Source organism: Amblyomma mixtum, chromosome 2 (assembly GCF_055824585.1).
Source record: "Amblyomma mixtum isolate Tamu chromosome 2, ASM5582458v1, whole genome shotgun sequence".
Taxonomy (NCBI): Eukaryota; Metazoa; Arthropoda; class Arachnida; order Ixodida; family Ixodidae; genus Amblyomma; species Amblyomma mixtum.
In genome coordinates this window covers 70,638,857-70,656,447 of record NC_143013.1, presented here as the reverse complement: position 1 = coordinate 70,656,447, position 17,591 = coordinate 70,638,857, and the positions used below count along the sequence as shown (strand labels likewise).

The 17,591-nt window shown below is 46.0% G+C and overlaps 1 protein-coding gene across 1 annotated transcript; it reads left to right on the top strand.

The window, feature by feature from the left end:
* The first annotated feature begins 5,722 nt into the window (after positions 1-5,722).
* LOC149359683 (uncharacterized) lies at positions 5,723-17,534 on the top strand. Its single transcript, XM_089569105.1, has 3 exons — positions 5,723-5,907; positions 13,565-13,687; positions 16,280-17,534. The coding sequence occupies exons 1-3, from the start codon at positions 5,770-5,772 to the stop codon at positions 17,216-17,218; spliced, it is 1,200 nt and encodes a 399-aa protein (XP_089425231.1). The 5' UTR covers positions 5,723-5,769; the 3' UTR covers positions 17,219-17,534.
* Positions 17,535-17,591: the final 57 nt, after the last annotated feature.

The window sequence follows — 17,591 nt, the reverse complement described above, 5'->3', positions numbered from 1 at the left end:
TTCCGCTACAGGATTCGATGAATCCAGGAGTGAGGATTTTGTGCCGGCATTATTTAAGAATTATTCACTTCACTCAGTGGCCAGTCCTTCTGGCAACGACGAGTGGCACGGGGCCATATGAGCAGAAACATGAATAGAATTAGAATAGCGCCTGCTATTTCACCCTGTCTCTGTTACGACTGTGTTCTTCCAATGGGTCCGATCATAACTGGGCCTGTTCTACAAAAGGTCATTGCAGCGGCAGGTGCACTAGCAGTCGTTCCGAAAAGCTGTCTTCAAAGTCAGACTGTGCTTAAAGTATCGTGCTTACTTTAGAGGAATAGTGGGCGAATCTGGTTTCTTTGTTATTCCAAATGTATAAAGACAACTGTCCGCAAATATGCTGCTTCTCAGGTTAGTTTCTTGATTCAAGTTACATACATTGCTGAGTCTCTACACAATATTGCCTTTATATGCTCGAGCTGTTGCTATTTGCTTTTTTAAAACGATGACAGCATATATTCTTTGAACTAAATTTTTGCCATCATTTATGAAAGGAGGCATGGCGATCGCGGGTTACTGATCCTAGAAAAACAATCACAAGATTTCAATTGAACTCTTTCTGATTAGTTTGCCAAGGTACCTCTGTTTGGACTTGTATGTTTCATGTTATATTACGCGCGTTTGTTGCGTGCCTTATTTTGTTGCGCTAGTCCAATGTCTGTTGTGAATATTTGTCCTGAACAAAGGGAATGTACAATAAACTATGCGTCTTACTCAACACAGTTCACTTGTTCTTACGGCCCATTTTTCAGGTTCTTATATGCCAGATTTGAAAACACTTCTGTAGGTGGCACATTTCACTCGGAGAAAAGTTTTTCCTGATACTTACAGCCACTTAGGAAACACTGAAGTGTACTAAAATCTTGTAGAAAAGCTCCCATTGCATCATTTGATGCTATGGGTTCAGATCATTTCACATACCACCAAAGCAGTACAGATTAGTTTCTCTGAACTAATTATTTTCTACAAGCGGACCCTACAAAGGCTGTAGACCTTTCGAACGCTTAGTAAAGAAAATAAATGCGTAGAGATTCCTTATCTCGGCCTTCTTTTGCTTACAGCGCATTCAAAATTATGACAAAAAATTAAATGGGAGTACTAAGCTCCACCTAAGGGTTATGACGCGAACGCGTTAATGTTAATGCCCGTATATGGTCATACTCTAATATATATTAATTGATCCCAGGAAGTCCTCGTACCAGTACTGACACAGTGGTGCAGCGGTTAAACGATGCGCCACTGCCCTGCGATGGCTAATGCTGCCTTAGGTGGGCAGCATGATCACTATCCGGTGGGCAGGTTGTGATGACATTACAAGGTCACATGACCCAGGTGACCCACTTGCTACCTTGGGTGGCCACCTATGTGACAAGTGGGCACAGAAGGGACCTCACAGGCAGCGGCTAAGCGGCTGAGTAGAAGCTATAGCGCTAACCAACTTAAATGAAGGCCGCTTGTCGCAGTACCACGAGGAGTTATCAGCTCTGGTTGGTTGTTGACATTGTTGACGAAATGGTTACGCATGATACATCGAGTTTGGTGATGGTTGCTCTGAAGATGACCGCGGATTCATGGCTGGTTTTGTACGAAAAACAGTATTACTGCGTTTAGTTGGAGTGTTAGTTGGTTCTGTGGTGTTGTGTGATCGTGCGTTATCGGTGCCGTGACCGCCAAGTGGCCACGCGACGTACTGCTCCATCGACGTCGGTTATGCCACAAGTGAACTACTAACACTTTCACTGTAAAAATTAATGGAAACGAATGCACCAATCCTGAGCGCTTTTGAGGGTCAGCATTTTACGCTAAGTATTCAACGCAGCTTTTGCAGTGCCCTGTAACAGGCCTTTTCTTGTTTTTATCTTTTTTTCACAACCGCTTTCGGTCCTGAAGGGATTAGCTTATCTTTTTTCCGAGAGTGGGATGCAGCGGGTAACTCTCACTTCTGAGTGGACACCTCAGCAGAGCTGCGAGGAAAGAGAGAAAGATTGAAGTAACAAAAGAAAGAGAGAAATAGGTGCCGTAGTGGATGGTTCCGGAATAGTTTCGACCATCTGGAGATCTATAGCGACCGCTTACATTGCACAGCACTCGCGCACCTTTAACGTTTCGCCTCCATCGAAACGCGGCCGCCAAAGCTGGGTTCCATGGGCGGTACATTTACACATGCGTTACAGAACAAGAAAACGAAATATCAAAACCGTTCGCTTTTCAAGGAGCGTGGACAACGTGAGAAAATTCCTGAGAGAGTTCTCAAAACGTCCCTCGGACTCCGATAAGCGGGGGTGCAATATGCTAAACCACCTCGTGTCCCACACACGCGCACACAGAGCCACCTGGCTCGCATGCATGCCACTCGTTTATTGACTGTCGTAAAGGCGACAGCCCGCTGTGATAAAGCTCCGTATTGAGTGCCAACGGTGGCTACCCAGCGCATACAAATTAAGATCGAGCCGAGAAAAAAAAACTGGGCCCGGTACTTTCCCACTGGCCGAGCAAAGCAACGGCTCGCATTAAGACGGGAGTGGCGCCTCCGGAGCCTGCGTTCCTTAAGCCATTTTCTCGATATCACGACGGCCCCTGCGATAACGGGATATTCTGCATGGGCCACGGTCAGCGTGGCAATGTATGTACGTGCCATTTCGTAAAGATTTCCAGTGAAGTAAACAGACTGGTGAACCTGAAGGCCTCATTGTAAGTGTCCGTCATGAGAGAGAAAACAGCACAAGAACGGCATATGAGTTGGAGTTAATTTAAAAGATAGCTTTAAATCACGATGAGCCGGTTGGCGTTGTCCCTATTATGAAAAAATATTTTTCCTACCCAACCTGATAGCATGGACCTATGGGGGAGGATGCGGAGGCGAAGGAGAAAGGAACAAGAGGGAAGGATAGATAGAAAATGTTGTTGTTGTTGTTAGCCTGTGCCATCCCTTCAAAGGCGAACAACAACAACAACATATTCTATCTATCCTTTCTATCGATTCCCCTTTCTTTCCCTCTCCCTCTTCTCTCTCTGTCCTTTTACTCTCGCTAGTCGCAGCTCAGGTTCTTCAGGCTTCAATGGCAGATGCCGCGGCTGGCAACATATTTTACTTTCATTGTTATTTTGTTCGTAAAGAGTCACTAATAATATTAATAAGCAAATAAAAATAATGATAACAATGGCAATAATAATAATAATAATTTTATTTGTAGCCAAACTAGCACCTCGTGGAGCGGAACGCTTACTTCTATGGGACCCAAAACTGGCGTAATAGTGAGAAGCTACGTATGAAACTTCAGACAGCATAACGAGTGATGTAAATGAAAGTGGTGGGTGAACAATGCTAAAAGACAAAAAGAAAACTCAGTGAAGAAAAAAAAAAAACAAGTGTCGGTAACATTCGGCAAAATGGAAGACTGTTGTGCCAGTTGCGCAGTAAGTAATATTCTGGCTTAAAGTAAGATGGTCTAGGGCAAAACATGCAATAACAGCACTCATGATGGATGCGCTATTTCTATGAGAGAAGAATTACTGGTCGGAAAACTTAAAAGGGATGGGAAGGAGTCACGATGAACAATGATGTTAAGCTTGCTGGGGTAGTCAGTTCTAGACAGAAGGCAGCCGGGTTAGAATAGGAGTGGGTTATTTGAGATAAGTGGCGTGAAATTGCGCTTGACGACGATAATAAATTTTTATCGAAGTATGATCACTGAACAAAAGTTTATTGCAGTGAAATTCGCTTCTCCCATTCCGCGCCAATCGTAACCACCCTTTGCGTGCATCGCTAGCTTTGCTTTAATAGGCTTTCGTAAAGTTTAGGCAGAATGCCGCAGCTGCCAAGGGCTGTCGTTAACAAATAAAATTCGACGTCAAGCTGCTAGATGCCAAAAGGCGCGAGTAAACAAGACTACTACGTTAAGACTACCAAGTTTCGGAGCACAGCTTGATATGGATGGCCAAATAGTAACGGTTTACAGGGTTGGTTTACCGACATTAGTAATTGTCTGTAAACCTTTCGCAAAAAATGAACGAATAGACTCAGTCAATTTAGAGAGACATAAGTGGGAGCCCCAAGTGAGTAGCCACAAAAAAAGGGTCAGCACCATTAAACGAACTCCGCTTCTAATATGATTAGTCATGTGCATTCGATATGCTGACTCCATTTTATACGGCGGCCCATTTTAACTGCCATATCATATAAGCTGCCAAGATACCTAATACTTTTTTTCCTTGGGCTCATTACCGACCCTGCCGCTCGGATTTAAAGGCAGATTTATCGAGACGTACCACGCCCCGGCTTTTCTTTCCCACGGTACGGAGCCGGGAAAACTTCGCCGTCGCTTTTATATACATCAGTACCACAAGTGCGCACAGCGACGGTGCAGCGTTTAAGGCGCCTTCAGTTACAAGGTTTCGAGCTTATTGTCTATGCGGCCGAAGCGTATAGTACAGTGACCGAAGCTGGCGCTACGCTGAACCATGCGAGCATTCATCCATCCCGGCTGTCGCGATTATCGTCGATAGCGTTTGGTTTCCAGAAGCCTCCGAGCAGCGACAGGGAAATATATCGACGACGATGCGATAAAAGATAACAAAAAAAAAACGGTACAATAGAAAAAAGGAACATTAAGGGGCAAAGAAAAATGCAAATAAGAGGACGGCCCAGGAAAGCTCGCATTACAATAACCGCAGGCAAGGACTGTGCAAGAAGCGTCGCCCTCGGATATTACCAGCATTTCAGCTTTCCCGGTTCGGACTCTTCCATGCCGACGGCGGGAGGTGACGGTAACCTTGCGGTCCGCTTAACGCGAGAGGTAACAGGCGCCAGCGGTGCCCAGGCTTCTGTATCTTCGGTCACCCTTCTTTCGCTATCTTCAAGCGGAATCCGTGTGGGCGAGGGTTTCTCGGTAAAGAGAGTAGCCGCCACTTCGTGAACGCCCATCCCCCTTTGCGGCGCACATAGAAAGCGGCGTGCGGTCCAGAAGCTAATCAAAAAACAGCGGGTGGTGTTTAACGAAAAGAAAGCGTCTCTTCAGGCGTATTGTAAAAGGCGGAGAAAGGGAGGGGTGTTTCTATGCCTCACCGATGAACCGTGCTCTTCAACGGAAGTGTCCAGTTCAAACCACACGGCGTTAATCAAAGATTCAAGAGAGCGAAGCGATAGAGAGAGAGAGAGAGAAAGAGGGAGCTATCTAGAGGAAACACGTCACGGCTTCTGTGTAGTAAGCATAGACGAGCAGCTGACGACACCCGAAGTAGCTTAGTAAACGGGAGAGGGCAGTGGGGAGGAGTGGGCATGAGCAAATGCCCGCCTACGCGCCAGCACGTACGAATGTGGAGTGTGGCGCCCGTAAATGAAGGCGAAGGAAGGAAGCAGCCAGGTGTGGGTGTGCGCGAGTGAAACTAATTTTGCCATCCACAGGCTATAAGCACATGCGGTGACTGAGGGGAGAGGAACGTAGCCAAGTTACTCAAACTCTCACAACAAAGCACAGGTACAGGCCACCCGGGAGAGAACGAACGGACTTGTGGTGGGAGGGGAAAGAGGTGATCCGCGGTGCACATGTCTTCAGCGCTCGCGCAAACAAACGTACGCACGCACGCACACCTGAGACACTTAAGCAGCAATGGACACGAAATGCGAAGGAGCTAAGACCCCGTCGAGGACAGAAGAATGACGCCGCTCATTGTGCCGGACGGTTGCTGCGCGGAATTTTAACGAGATCGGGAGGGGCCTGGGTGCACATGTATATAAGGTGGCACGGTCGCAGAGTGGCGGAGCAAAAAAGTTTTAAAACTCAGTCGCCCCGCACCGTTCGGAGTACGACGTGCCTCGGATTTTGGGTTTACTCGTCGAACGTCGGGAGGCGAGAAGTCATGAAGGTGAGCAGTGCACTGCCCGAGGCGGTGTTGTGCAGTCAGTGCGCGATGCGGAGACGCTCAGATCGTTGCCAGGAGTGAGGCCATTGAAATTGCTCTTTGAACGGGCTCCAAGTTCGCGCGGCTTTCCACCGCGTGGACTGAGAATGATGGCGCTTCCGTGGGCGTTGGCCTTCCGATGAGTGCTATGCCTAACTACGCGTAAGAACAAAGAAGCGCCTGCGAATCGTCCTTTTGTTATCGCGTCTAATGGGCCCCGTATGTCGATGGCTAATGATCAACTGTGTGAACGTCTCAGTGTGTGGGCTGCAAAAGCGTGGGAAATCAAGGTCATTCGCGGTCTTTCTTTGTAGTTTGATATTAAGCCACATAATTTAATTGCGGTTGCATACTGGTTATTGGACTGAACGGGGCGCTTATGTATTTGGGGTCAACGTAAAGCCCAATTCAGATGCTTCAATTTCCTGATGGTATTGTAAAAAGTAACTCTACGACTCGAAGAAATAAATATCCAGATTATTATCAGCAGCGAACCTTTGACAACTTATAAAGCCTTGAAGCCAAACTTAGTTAAATACTGCGTCATCCATGTTTATCGTTAAAACTACTCGCTGTGTTTTTTCTGAACAATTTCAAGTATTTAATAGCCTTAGTTCTGGTTTTCTGTGTGTAGGTGCCTCTAGGGCAATATACGTAGTGTTTCTTGCAAAAATTTACTGCGATATTGATAGTCATTTATTCCATCGATACTTATGGTTTTCTGTCATATATGCCAACTCAATATATTCGTAGGACACAGTCTCGCCGCCCGGTTACAATGTCAGCTTCGAGTTCGAAGTATTTGAAAGGCCGCCTGAACTATGCCAAATATGAACTGCACTTTTCTAAGATATTACAGGTAATAGGATGCACAAAGTACAAAATGTTTACGGCACAAAGTGTATTGAGCAGTTAGGCGAAATATGTTTAATACTTGCCGCTTAAGAATTCTCTTCATAGCTAGTTTTTGTGTTATTAACTGTTATTAGGTTTAGCTTAGGCTTGGGGACTACCGCATGTTAGTAAACGCTCTGTAAAAGCTGTATTAAACCTTCACAGAAAACATGGTAGAGAGAGGGTGTGGTAGATGGTCCTTGGCGATCACAAAATGAACAAGGGAGGGGAAAACCTCAGGTTGCTTGAGCCAACGTTTCGACAAGGGGACTTGTCTTCGTCTGGGCCAGAAAAGGTTTCATAAAAGCTCTGGCTTAGTCCACAGAAACTTAATATTTCTGCAAGTGGTTGCAACACCACGCGAAAATTCGAATCACTCTTTTAGAGTGAGTATATAGAGGATGGGATTTAAGCCCTTTGCGAAAGTGCGAATTCATTCGATTACGGACGTCAAACACTTTCGACTCCGCGCGTACGTGACCTGCTTATTGTCCCTGGCCAAGCAATGGTTACTTTGTGCTCGTGTTATGAGGCAACTAAGGAAACGCTGGGCAGGAGCTTGGAATTTTACCAAGAACACACGTCAAGGATAACTGAAGGCGTAATAAGCGGAAAAGCGCTACACGGAAGAACTTTATCTTGCTGACCATTTGAGCCAATGCATTACGGGAACTTTGATAGACCGAGGGTAATCATTGAAATTCTAAAACACTGTCTTTACGGGCTACAGCTGGAAAAGAAGTTTCGTTGCTATTTGTAAATATAGTTGCTACTTTTTTTCTTGGCCCTTTGAAAGCGTCGATTATAACGGAAAATTTAAGGGCAGCTCTCTGTAACCTCGCCCTGCGCGAAAGCAGTTGCACCTTCCTCATAAAAAAAAAAAAAGCCGTGTTTGTTCAAATTTCCGACTGGTTCAGCACAACGTTAAATGAGTGCTTGAAGTAATGCTTTAGTTTGCTCTTTGTTAAGGCCAGTCCAACAGCAAAAGTCAAGACTAAGCAAAACGCAGTGCTCATTAACCCAAGAGCAATCGCAAATGTCTCATAGCATTCGACCACTAAGCGCTCTGGTGCACATAAGAATCAGCAAGCAGCATAGATCTTCAGTATTCGTTGTGGCCCACAAAGAAGAAAAGGAAGCTGTGGGGTTGGACATACTTGCGGAGCCCCTGAGTAAATAAAGTAGAAAAGAGAGAAACGAGCAATATTTGTGGTACGCACTGTATCTTGTTTGTTTGTAATTCCTCAGAGATATAAGTTCAAGAAAAATTAAATGGTGGGGCCGACCAGGGAGAAGGTATACCAAGGCTCGATGTTTTCCCTTTGGCGGAGCGAAGCAAAGTCTCGTATTGAGAAGGGAGCGGGGATTCCGAGGGCTGAGTCACTTACGCCTCTTCCTGGGCGTGCGAAACCGACTGCAATTCGGTAAGGGATGTATGTACCAATAATCACGAGATAGCTTTTATATTTAGATAGGAGACTACATGCACTTTTTTATTCCATAGAACTGGGTTGAAAGCAGGGATGTGGTTTGCAATGCCTCCCGGATAATTAAGACAAGGAAAGTATATGCGATCTTGACATCCACAGAAAGTTCATGGAAGTAACATTCTACTTAACTTGAGGTTTGGAATTATTTTAACCTGAAAGGACAGGGTGAAAGCAGTGGTGCCGTTTCCTGCAAAATTTGCTATCATAATACGCTCTGAAAGTTTGACGTTACCTGAGTGATATCAACTGGCTGCGTGCGTGCTTTTCCAGGAAATCACTTTCCCGTCACGCCTGCAGTCTGAGGTTACCCCGCCTTCAGATCTTCGTTTTGCTACTCCCTTTAAGTTTCTACAGCCGTGATGTTTGACGAGAATTAGCAGAGCAGCAGTGAAAAGCTTTTCTGAGGAAAGGAGAATGTGCAGTAACTATCCCACTTGTGTGTGTACATCCGACCGCACTGTGAGCGAAAGGAGGTAGCAGGGACTGAAAGAAGGAAGAGAGAAAGAGGCGAGGTAGTGGAGCACTCTGGATTAATTCCGACCAATTGGCATTCTTTAACTTGCACTGACATCTCAAAGCACACAGGTGCGTATTTACGTTTCCCCTGGAGAGAGACTGACAGCACTTTGTTACTTTTGTGAGGTCGACGTGCTTTGCAGGCCTCAGTTAGTAATAGGCTCATGAGTAATACACCTCAGAAAGTATGTATTCTTCCACACAAAGCCCATGGAATTCTGCAGGAGATAAAATGTTGTTGAAGTTTTGCGGGACGACTTTAAGCATATTTTGATGATACAGGCACAGAGACATATGGGCACTAGAAACACCCTTTGAATTCCAGACATTCGATTTATGGGTAACTTTCGCCGAATTTAGGTGCAGGCATTCTACTCTAAAAAATTTGTTTCATTTTTTTTTACGTGGAATCATGGACCGAAGGGTCTCCAATTTCCGACGGACCTCAAGAGGACCTCCTTAACTTGCTCTTTCAAGCGTTAATCCCGTTCAGTGAACGTATTCCGGGGAGCCCATGTGCTGTGTTATGTTAATAATGCACGTTAGAAATTCACAGGAGGCGTAAATTAATCCGGATACACCCAGAACGGCGTCCCTCATAGCCTGAGTAGCATCCTGACGTTAAAACCCACATATCACATAAAAACGACGCTACGGATGTACCGTCTTTGTCAAAAGTAACCAGACTGCATGGTTTGCTTCTAGCTTGCATAGTGGAGCCTTTGTGGCTTTCCTAATGATAAAAAGGTGTTGGAAGGTAAGAAGGCCCCCAGTCCTCACCTTTAACAACTGTTTCAGCTTGAGAAAAGCTGTAAGGACTCCACTGTACGCGCCAGAAGCAAACAATGCAGCCTGGTTACTTTAAACAAAGACTGTACATCCTTTAAAAACAATGAAAGTACACTTTGACCACTACTCAAGCAAAACTCTGGAAGTTGTCTTTTTATTGCTATCAACAGTGTGTAGTTCAATGCTTCGCTGTCATTTTGGTCACAACGGGTAAACAAACGTCTAAAAGTGCACCTAGTTCGGCCTTTGTAGGACGGCTGAATCGTTTTACCAGCCAGTGATAAAAGGCGTCACAAAGGCACTTGCTCTGCGATCGAGAAAGTTACGCAAACGATTAATAACGTGAGAAAATTGACGGTATCAAAGTGGTAAATAATTCTGGTCTAAGGCTATATGTGAGAAATTCGATCGTTTTGAAGTGACATTGATTGCAAAGCAAGCTTCGCTTATGGGTATTTAATTTTAGATATCATGTAAAATGGTTGATACTTGTTCTTAGCACACACGTGGAGGGTGATGCTGTCATTCGTTTAGCCGGGTAGATGTGAATTAGTAAAGTTTTTTGAGGAAAATTGAATGTCTGATGATGGCGCTCCATGAGGTAAGGAAACATTCTGAATGGAAGAACTATTTTTTGGCTGTATTGCAAATAAGCATGCATGACACATCCATCTTTGGATACCACTTGCAATACACAGGGCATCCGCATGAGTTACCCTTTGGCTCCTGGTGATCATTTAGCACACGTCGAGCTGCGGTTTTCAGGTTGCCATCGGATTTACACTTTATTCAAAACAGGATTACAGCTTACGCCCGATGATTGTTTTGCGGCTTATTACGAGACGAATAGCAAAGCGAGATTTTCTTTCTTCATGACTGAAGAATGCTCATTACTGACGTTCTGCGTCAGTAGTGGGAGTCTGGTAGGACAATAGCTCCGATATGCTTTCCAGTCTGAGCAGAGGCATGACATGGTAAGTGCGATTTGACGCCCAGGGGCTGCACACGGGCTTTAGAGACGCTTTTCAGGTATACAAAAGAGCTTTATAAGGTCTGGCCACGTATTTAGGCGGCATGCCTAATGTGTTGGGAGGGCTTTGGTGCGGTTTTCATTCTGTACATCACTCGTGCACGTTGAGCCGACAATGGCCGCTGACACAGACTGCATACCGGCTATCCGCATGAATGCGAGTCAGTCGCTCTCCATTGGTGGGAATTCGCATCAGTGGGAAGACAGTCGCTCCTGACGCACACTAGAGCAGACTAGGTACCGCCTTTGCCAGAAGTAACCAACCTGCATTATTTGCGTTTCAATTGTGTAGTGTTTAGTGGAGCACTTTTGCCATCCACCGTACACTAAATCTCTGAAAGTAATGACAACTCTTGCAGTCACCTATCAAGACCTCTAACCTGCCATCAAAGACATCAGATTGAGGTTGCTTCTCATACGTTTTACAAGATCATCCTTACCGTTACCAGGCATACGTCCGCTGCTGTTATTCTTCATAGTCCTTATACAACAAAATCGAGACCGGCAAATAGAGCGTCTTTCTCGCACAAAACAGGGACACTGCGTACTTTAACAAGCTGCTCTTAAACCTCTCGACCACCCAAATATTACCCTTTTCTTCTCCGCTACAGAATAACCTCCGAATAGCCCCATTTCAAAAACCGTTGCAGCAGGCGTTCTGCTCGCGTTAACGATCATGTTCATCCTATTGTTTCAACGATCGTCTACACAGACACATGAAGAATTCACATCAAAGTGGCTGCTTATTCAGTCGTTTGTAACAACTAAGCAGTGACGCACATCTTGGTACTTACACTGATTACCCTCCTGCAGCGACTCTAAAGACCCTCTGGATAATAACCATTATTCAGAACCTCTTCATTGCACCCCATAGCTCCTCAGGATATTCCTATGCACCGATTGAATAGAGGCTATACGCTCAAGGATTCGTAGTAGGATTCGTGCACAGTACTGGATGTCACACAAGAAGCTCCAGCTACACTATGTTCCCAGTGTAGACGTATAACAACACTTCCAGAACCTATACGATAGAATGAGTCTCTTTAACTCGCCACAGAGAACATAATGAGACAAGGACATCAACATTGTAAAGCTTTAAAGTGAATAAACACTAAATATTTTTCTGACATATTTTAAAATCGGTTCGCGCGCAAAGTTAACGAAGGTGCACCGTTAGGCTGTCACAGATGGCAGAAGTTGTTAACTGCCCCCAGCATACGGCTGGGCATCTGGGATAGATTGTGCCACAGCCCTCCCCCCCCTCCCCCACCCCCTCCCTGAGCGAGAAATGTTGTGTTGAAGAGGCACAGACACCCTTTCTTTTTGCGGATGACATTCAAAGGTACCTGGTGCACATGAAACAATTTCCTCATAACCTCCTCCTACGGGACATGGCAATAAATTTGGCTATCGTGATCACGCAGTAAGTGAATAAATCTCGCCCTCACCCTGCCAGAACTAGTTAGTTAGAACTGTTAGAACTATCGCAAGTGGACTCATGATAATCGCTTTATTGTGAACTTTTGCCACTTTTTAAGCTAGGCTTGTTTACACTCCTTCTTATAACTTTCTTTCCCTTTTACATTTTGCCTAATCGCAAACACCTCGAATAATAAAAAAAGAACTAGTTCTTCGGCGGAGAAATCAATTATGCCTTCAAAGCAACAGGATTAGACGTGCCGGACATCATTAGCGATTAAGCAGTAGGTATCATGCTCTTTGGATATTAGGGTGAAGCTGTGTTCAAACGACCGCCTATGCTATGGCCTTATGGTTGAGGTTTGGTTCTCGTAGCAAAAAGAACGAAACTAACAAGAAATTGGCGAAAACATTTTCGTATGAAAGGTACAGTCCCAATGACTAGGCTTCGTCCATGCGTAGTCCTTCTGGTGATTAGGCAATATAAGTAGAATATGTGTTCAATGCCCCGTTCTTATAATATTTAGGGATTAATCTGGTTTGGTTTGGTTTATTGGGTTTAACGTCCTAAAGCAACTCAGGCTATGAGAGACGCCATAGTGAGGGGTTCGGAAATTTCTACCAGCTGGGGTTCTTTGACGTGCACTGATATCGCACAGTACACAGGCCTCTGGAATTTCGCCTTCATCGAAATTCTACCACCGCAGCCGGGATCGAACCAGCGTCTTTAGGGTCAGCAGCCGAGCGCCGTAACCACTGAGCCACCGTGGCAGGTGTAAGGATTAATCTAATTGCAATTTCAGCAGACCTTCGCATGACGAAGGTTCACTGTTTTCTCATTTTAATTAGCTGGTAACATAAAAACCTGTACTGTAACTAGCATCCTGGTATAAATTTGCGGGAAACCTGTGCCTTAACAACAGACCTGGCGACTCTGAGAAATGCCTCGTGCCAGGAAGATAAGAATGAGCCGATTTTTACGTAATGAAGACATACTGTGGTAACACGCTATTGACACTGCTCGTTTAAGGAGTTTGAAAGTCTCGATACACCTTTGTTTATATGCACTATTCTACAGAAGTGGTTACGGTGTGGATTTGATGAATTTAAAACGTTTTCAGTAAGGCTAGTTGCAGACAGGACTGGCACACTCATAGGTGAGTGCCGGTGACTGTCGAAATGATGATGAAAGAGACTCAGGCTATGAGAGACGCCGTAGTGAAGGGCTCCAGATATTTCGACCACCTGGGGTTCTTTAACGTGCACTGACATCGCACAGTACACGGGCTTCTAGAATTCGGCTTAAACGAAATTTTACCGCCGCGGCCGTGATTGAACCCACGTCTTTCGCGTAAGCAGCCGAGTGCCATGACGAGTGCAAGTTCGAAGTGAACTTCAATGGAATGACCTTAGTGATCTGCTCCCTTAGACATTAGAGTTTCTGCTTGGTGACCTAAAATTGGTTTCCATGTCACTGGCTCAGGTGCTGCTACTCTGCCTCTTCCTTTTCCTGAGGGACGCCAACTGCGGTATAGTGGAAACTCCAGGCTACGGTGCTGCATTGGTCGCCGAGACGGGAACATCGACGCAACACCGATCTCAAGACGTAAGCAAGCCACCAGTGCACAGCCAGTTCACTTACGCATAACACTTTGCTGCACTCTTAATAGGCGACGGTCCCATGATAAGACTACCTGGCACTATTCTCACGTTGGTCTCATATATTAATGCAGAATTTAGGCTGTTCGAGGTGGATCAGACAAACTGGTCACGCATTTTATAACATAACAATGCTTGTCTCATTCAAAAAGCTTGAATCTAAAGGCGGATAATTCAAAGAAGACAAATTCTCGTTCAAAAATAGCGCGAAGGATGCAAATCAATAGGATATTCGCTGCTACCTTTGAAATGCAATCTGTGTAGGTTCAGCTTAAGCGTAAATTAGAGAGTAAAGATGTTTATATACCTAGGTACGGTCAAATATGACTTTTTCTTTTGCGGTAAAATGTGCGGATATGAAGCGATGAGACGCGCCTATTAATATGGATGTTCGGCACACCAAAATTATATACTGTGGATTTGAAACAAACTCAGAATATCTCTTCATAAAATTAAAAAGGTAATTTCAATAAAGAGGAGCTACAGACTTCGGACGCACTGTTTTTGAAGCTTGAGAAATCTGGAAGTCCGATACTCTTTAATAAGTGGCTGTGGCGATTTTTGGGGTTCTTTAAGTTCTCACCATGCTGCGTCAGATTAGCTCGAAGCACACAGTGACATAGCGTCTTTGTGACTTCAACGAATAATGTAAACGTTTTCAACAAATTTTGTCCTGGTGCTCCCGCTTTGAATAAATGTTTTTTGAAAGAAAACCCACTCAAAACCATTTTCCTCAGTAATGAGTTGCTCCAAACTGGCGCCAGTAAAAGAAAGAAAACTTACAAAGCTAATTATTTTGATTAAGTGGTGTTCACAGTGATATTTCAGGTTATTTCCTTTACCAGCACACGCAGAGCAATGCCCCCGCAACCAAATGCCTTACGCGAAGTTTTCGAGAGGGGATTAACCATTTATGACGAAGTAGGAGAACTTCAATAAGGCCCGAAGTTTACCTAACAGGGGCATCCTTGGATAAGAAGCAACAGTATTTTCCCGTTTCTTTCACCCAAGCCACCTGAGCGCTCGCAGCTACGCATAAGGTTCAGTGAAGACCGGACGAGAGAACAATGAAGCTTCTCTCAAACCAAATTGCTGCCTTAGTGATCGAGATAAAAGCACTTCCCATTGTTGAGAGCGCACAGAGCGTGGCGTTATGGAAAACATCATGGCTGACCGGGTAGCGTCCTTGAATCAAAGTGGCAATGCAGGTGTTCCTAAATCCGGATGTGCGTGAGTTCCCATGCACAGCCACAACTCTTCGCACTGGAACAATGAGGCGCACATTTAGCGCCTGTAATTGCAGCCTGACCCATGAGCGCGTCTTGAGCGTCGAAGCAAGGCACAATGAGTTAGAAGGGGCAGCTACACCTATTTTGTATTCGGTTCAGGCTCCATTATGACGGGCTTTAGTGTTTTAAATTTCATGAGATAACGGTAACAGAAGAAAAACGGTCTCTGCCCTTTTAGTTTTTTTTTTTTGTAACGGAACGCTGTCTTAAGTTTGGCACGCTTAAATTCTGAGCTCTCAAGCTTTTATGAACGTATGAAAGAGCACGAAAGATAGAGTCATGCTTTTGTCCAGCCGGATTTTAATCTTGTTTTCGCATTTACGAAAATAAGCAAGCACTTGTAGAGAAGGATATTGTCTTGATGCATGCTGTTAAACACTGAGGGTGCGGTCTAAACGCAGAAAACACCATGGAACAAGTTTTCAGAGACACAACTTTGAGACTCCGTTTACAGGCGATCTTCAACGCCGCAAATATATATATCTCTTGCTCCTTCACCGCCTAAAAAGGCACTGAGCCGAGTTGAGCATAAAGAAGTAAAATCAATTTCAGGTCGCGTATCATGCGTGCAGTGATCTGAAATTGCAAGAGTCATTATACATAGCGAATGTCACTCTCATGACTCCTTCCACACTGCCAGCAGATTCATAGGCGTTAGAATAAATTATGAGTTCGCATTTGAACACGCCGTTAGCGAAAATGTCATTCCAGTCCTTCCAATAGTTAGGAAGAGCACCGTTTGCTGTCAAACATATATAAACGCTTTTTGAGGTTTCAGCACCCTATGGCTATCTTCTCGCAAGATTTCAAGATTGTGGTGCCAAGACAATATTTAACAACTTTATATAGGCTCAGAACAGTCGTATGAATGTTATTCGCACTCGATATTCGCTTCTCCCGTGTACAAAATTATTAGCAACCCTCTATATTAGGCCACACGTGTGCACAGAACTTTCTCAGTGCAGGCGGAACCTTGCTACCTGACAATACGCCCGGTCCTGAAAACACTTCACAGGTCTCCCAGCTGCGACAGAGCATCCTTGTGCTTCATTTCGCAGAACTGCTATAGATGAAATTGTAGCTACTAATGGCGTGCTAATGGCAGAGGGCGCTATTCGATTCTTTTATTGCTGTCACCGAATAGCCCCTGCAAGCCCACAAATGCCTTTCCGCGAAGCTGTTTCCGATCTGCTCAGCCCGACCGCTTTCCTTTCCGAAATAAGACGTTCGTATTAACTTTCCGAATGCAGATTCACGGAAACTATGACTTCGGTTACGAAGAGAAGCACACGTCGGGCGGCTCCTTCCGCCAGGAAACCGGAGACGCCTACGGAAACAAGGTCGGCTCCTACGGCCTGACCGACGCCGACGGCCGTGTGCGCATCGTCAAGTACGTGGCCGACGCCAATGGCTTCCGCGTCATCGTCAACACGAACGAGCCGGGCACCGCGCCGTCCACGCCAGCCGCCGCCTCCATCAACGTCCCTCAGGAGCCAGTCGTTCCGGCACCCGCTCCGGTCGCTCACGTCGTCAGCGCCGCTCCCGTCGCACCCGTGGCGACCGCTCCCGTCGCTGCCGTAGCTGTCGCACCGGCTCCCGTCGTCAAGACCGTCGTCTCTGCTGCTCCCGTTGTACAAGCCGCTGCACCTGTTCTGGCAGCTCCAGCACCGGCCGTTGTAGCGGCGCCAGCCGTGACGACATTCAGGAGATTCGTGCCAGCGTCAGCGTTTGCTGGCGCCGCCGTCGCCGCCCCCGTAGTGCAGACTGCCGCTGTTCCAGCCGTCCCTGTCTTCGGCTACCGCCGGGCCGTAGCCGCTGCTCCACTCGTAGCCGCCCCGGCCACGTATTCGGCCGGCTTCGTTCCATCGTTGCCGTACGCCGCCTCCGCTATCCCACCGCCACCCCGTAGAGTGCTTGTACGTAAGGTCGTTCCCGCTGGCTACGCTGGCTATGGTGGCTACGCTGGTTACGGCGGAGGGTACGGTCTCCGTGGCGCTGCGACTTCGTACGCGGCACCAGCTGTTGTGGCGGCGCCAGGCGTGTTTGGGGCGAAGCTGACTGTCGCCGCTCCGGCGTACACGTACGGCCCTACGGCTGTAGGACCAACGTTTGCGTCCAAACCGCTGGACTACTACGAGCACCTGGCCAACAAGCTCGGAGCGACATACCTGCGCCGCCGCCGTCGCTGAGCACTCATTTGATGGCGGGAGTTTAGCTTTTCCTGTCTCAGTATTTTGCGCACAGTCTGCTTTTATCGTCTTTCACCCTTGTGTTCAGTATCAGCATCCAGCTGAACTTTTCTGCTGTCATGTGTCCGAGAGGGCTTCACAAAGAGCGTTTGTGGTTGCATTTCTATTCTTTTTGTCTTTATGTGTGTCTCCCTAAAGTGCGTTATGGCACACCTGCATTTCAGCTCAGGCACTCTTCTGGTCTCACTCGTCGTGCTTTGTATGTGTAAAAAATAAAGATGCTTTATTTATGACCTACTTTGGTCATGCCGCCAGATTTCTCCAGGAGTAAAACTGCTTTCATTCACATTTTCACTTCAAGATCCCATTTAGA

Excerpts from the sequence above, each read along its gene's own strand:
- LOC149359683 (XM_089569105.1), top strand. The coding sequence starts at position 5,770 with ATGTATATAAGGTGGCACGGTCGCAGAGTGGCGGAGCAAAAAAGTTTT. Across the intron at positions 5,908-13,564 it reads GGAGGCGAGAAGTCATGAAG|GTGCTGCTACTCTGCCTCTT; the intron begins GTGAGCAGTGCA and ends TCACTGGCTCAG. Across the intron at positions 13,688-16,279 it reads CGCAACACCGATCTCAAGAC|ATTCACGGAAACTATGACTT; the intron begins GTAAGCAAGCCA and ends TTCCGAATGCAG.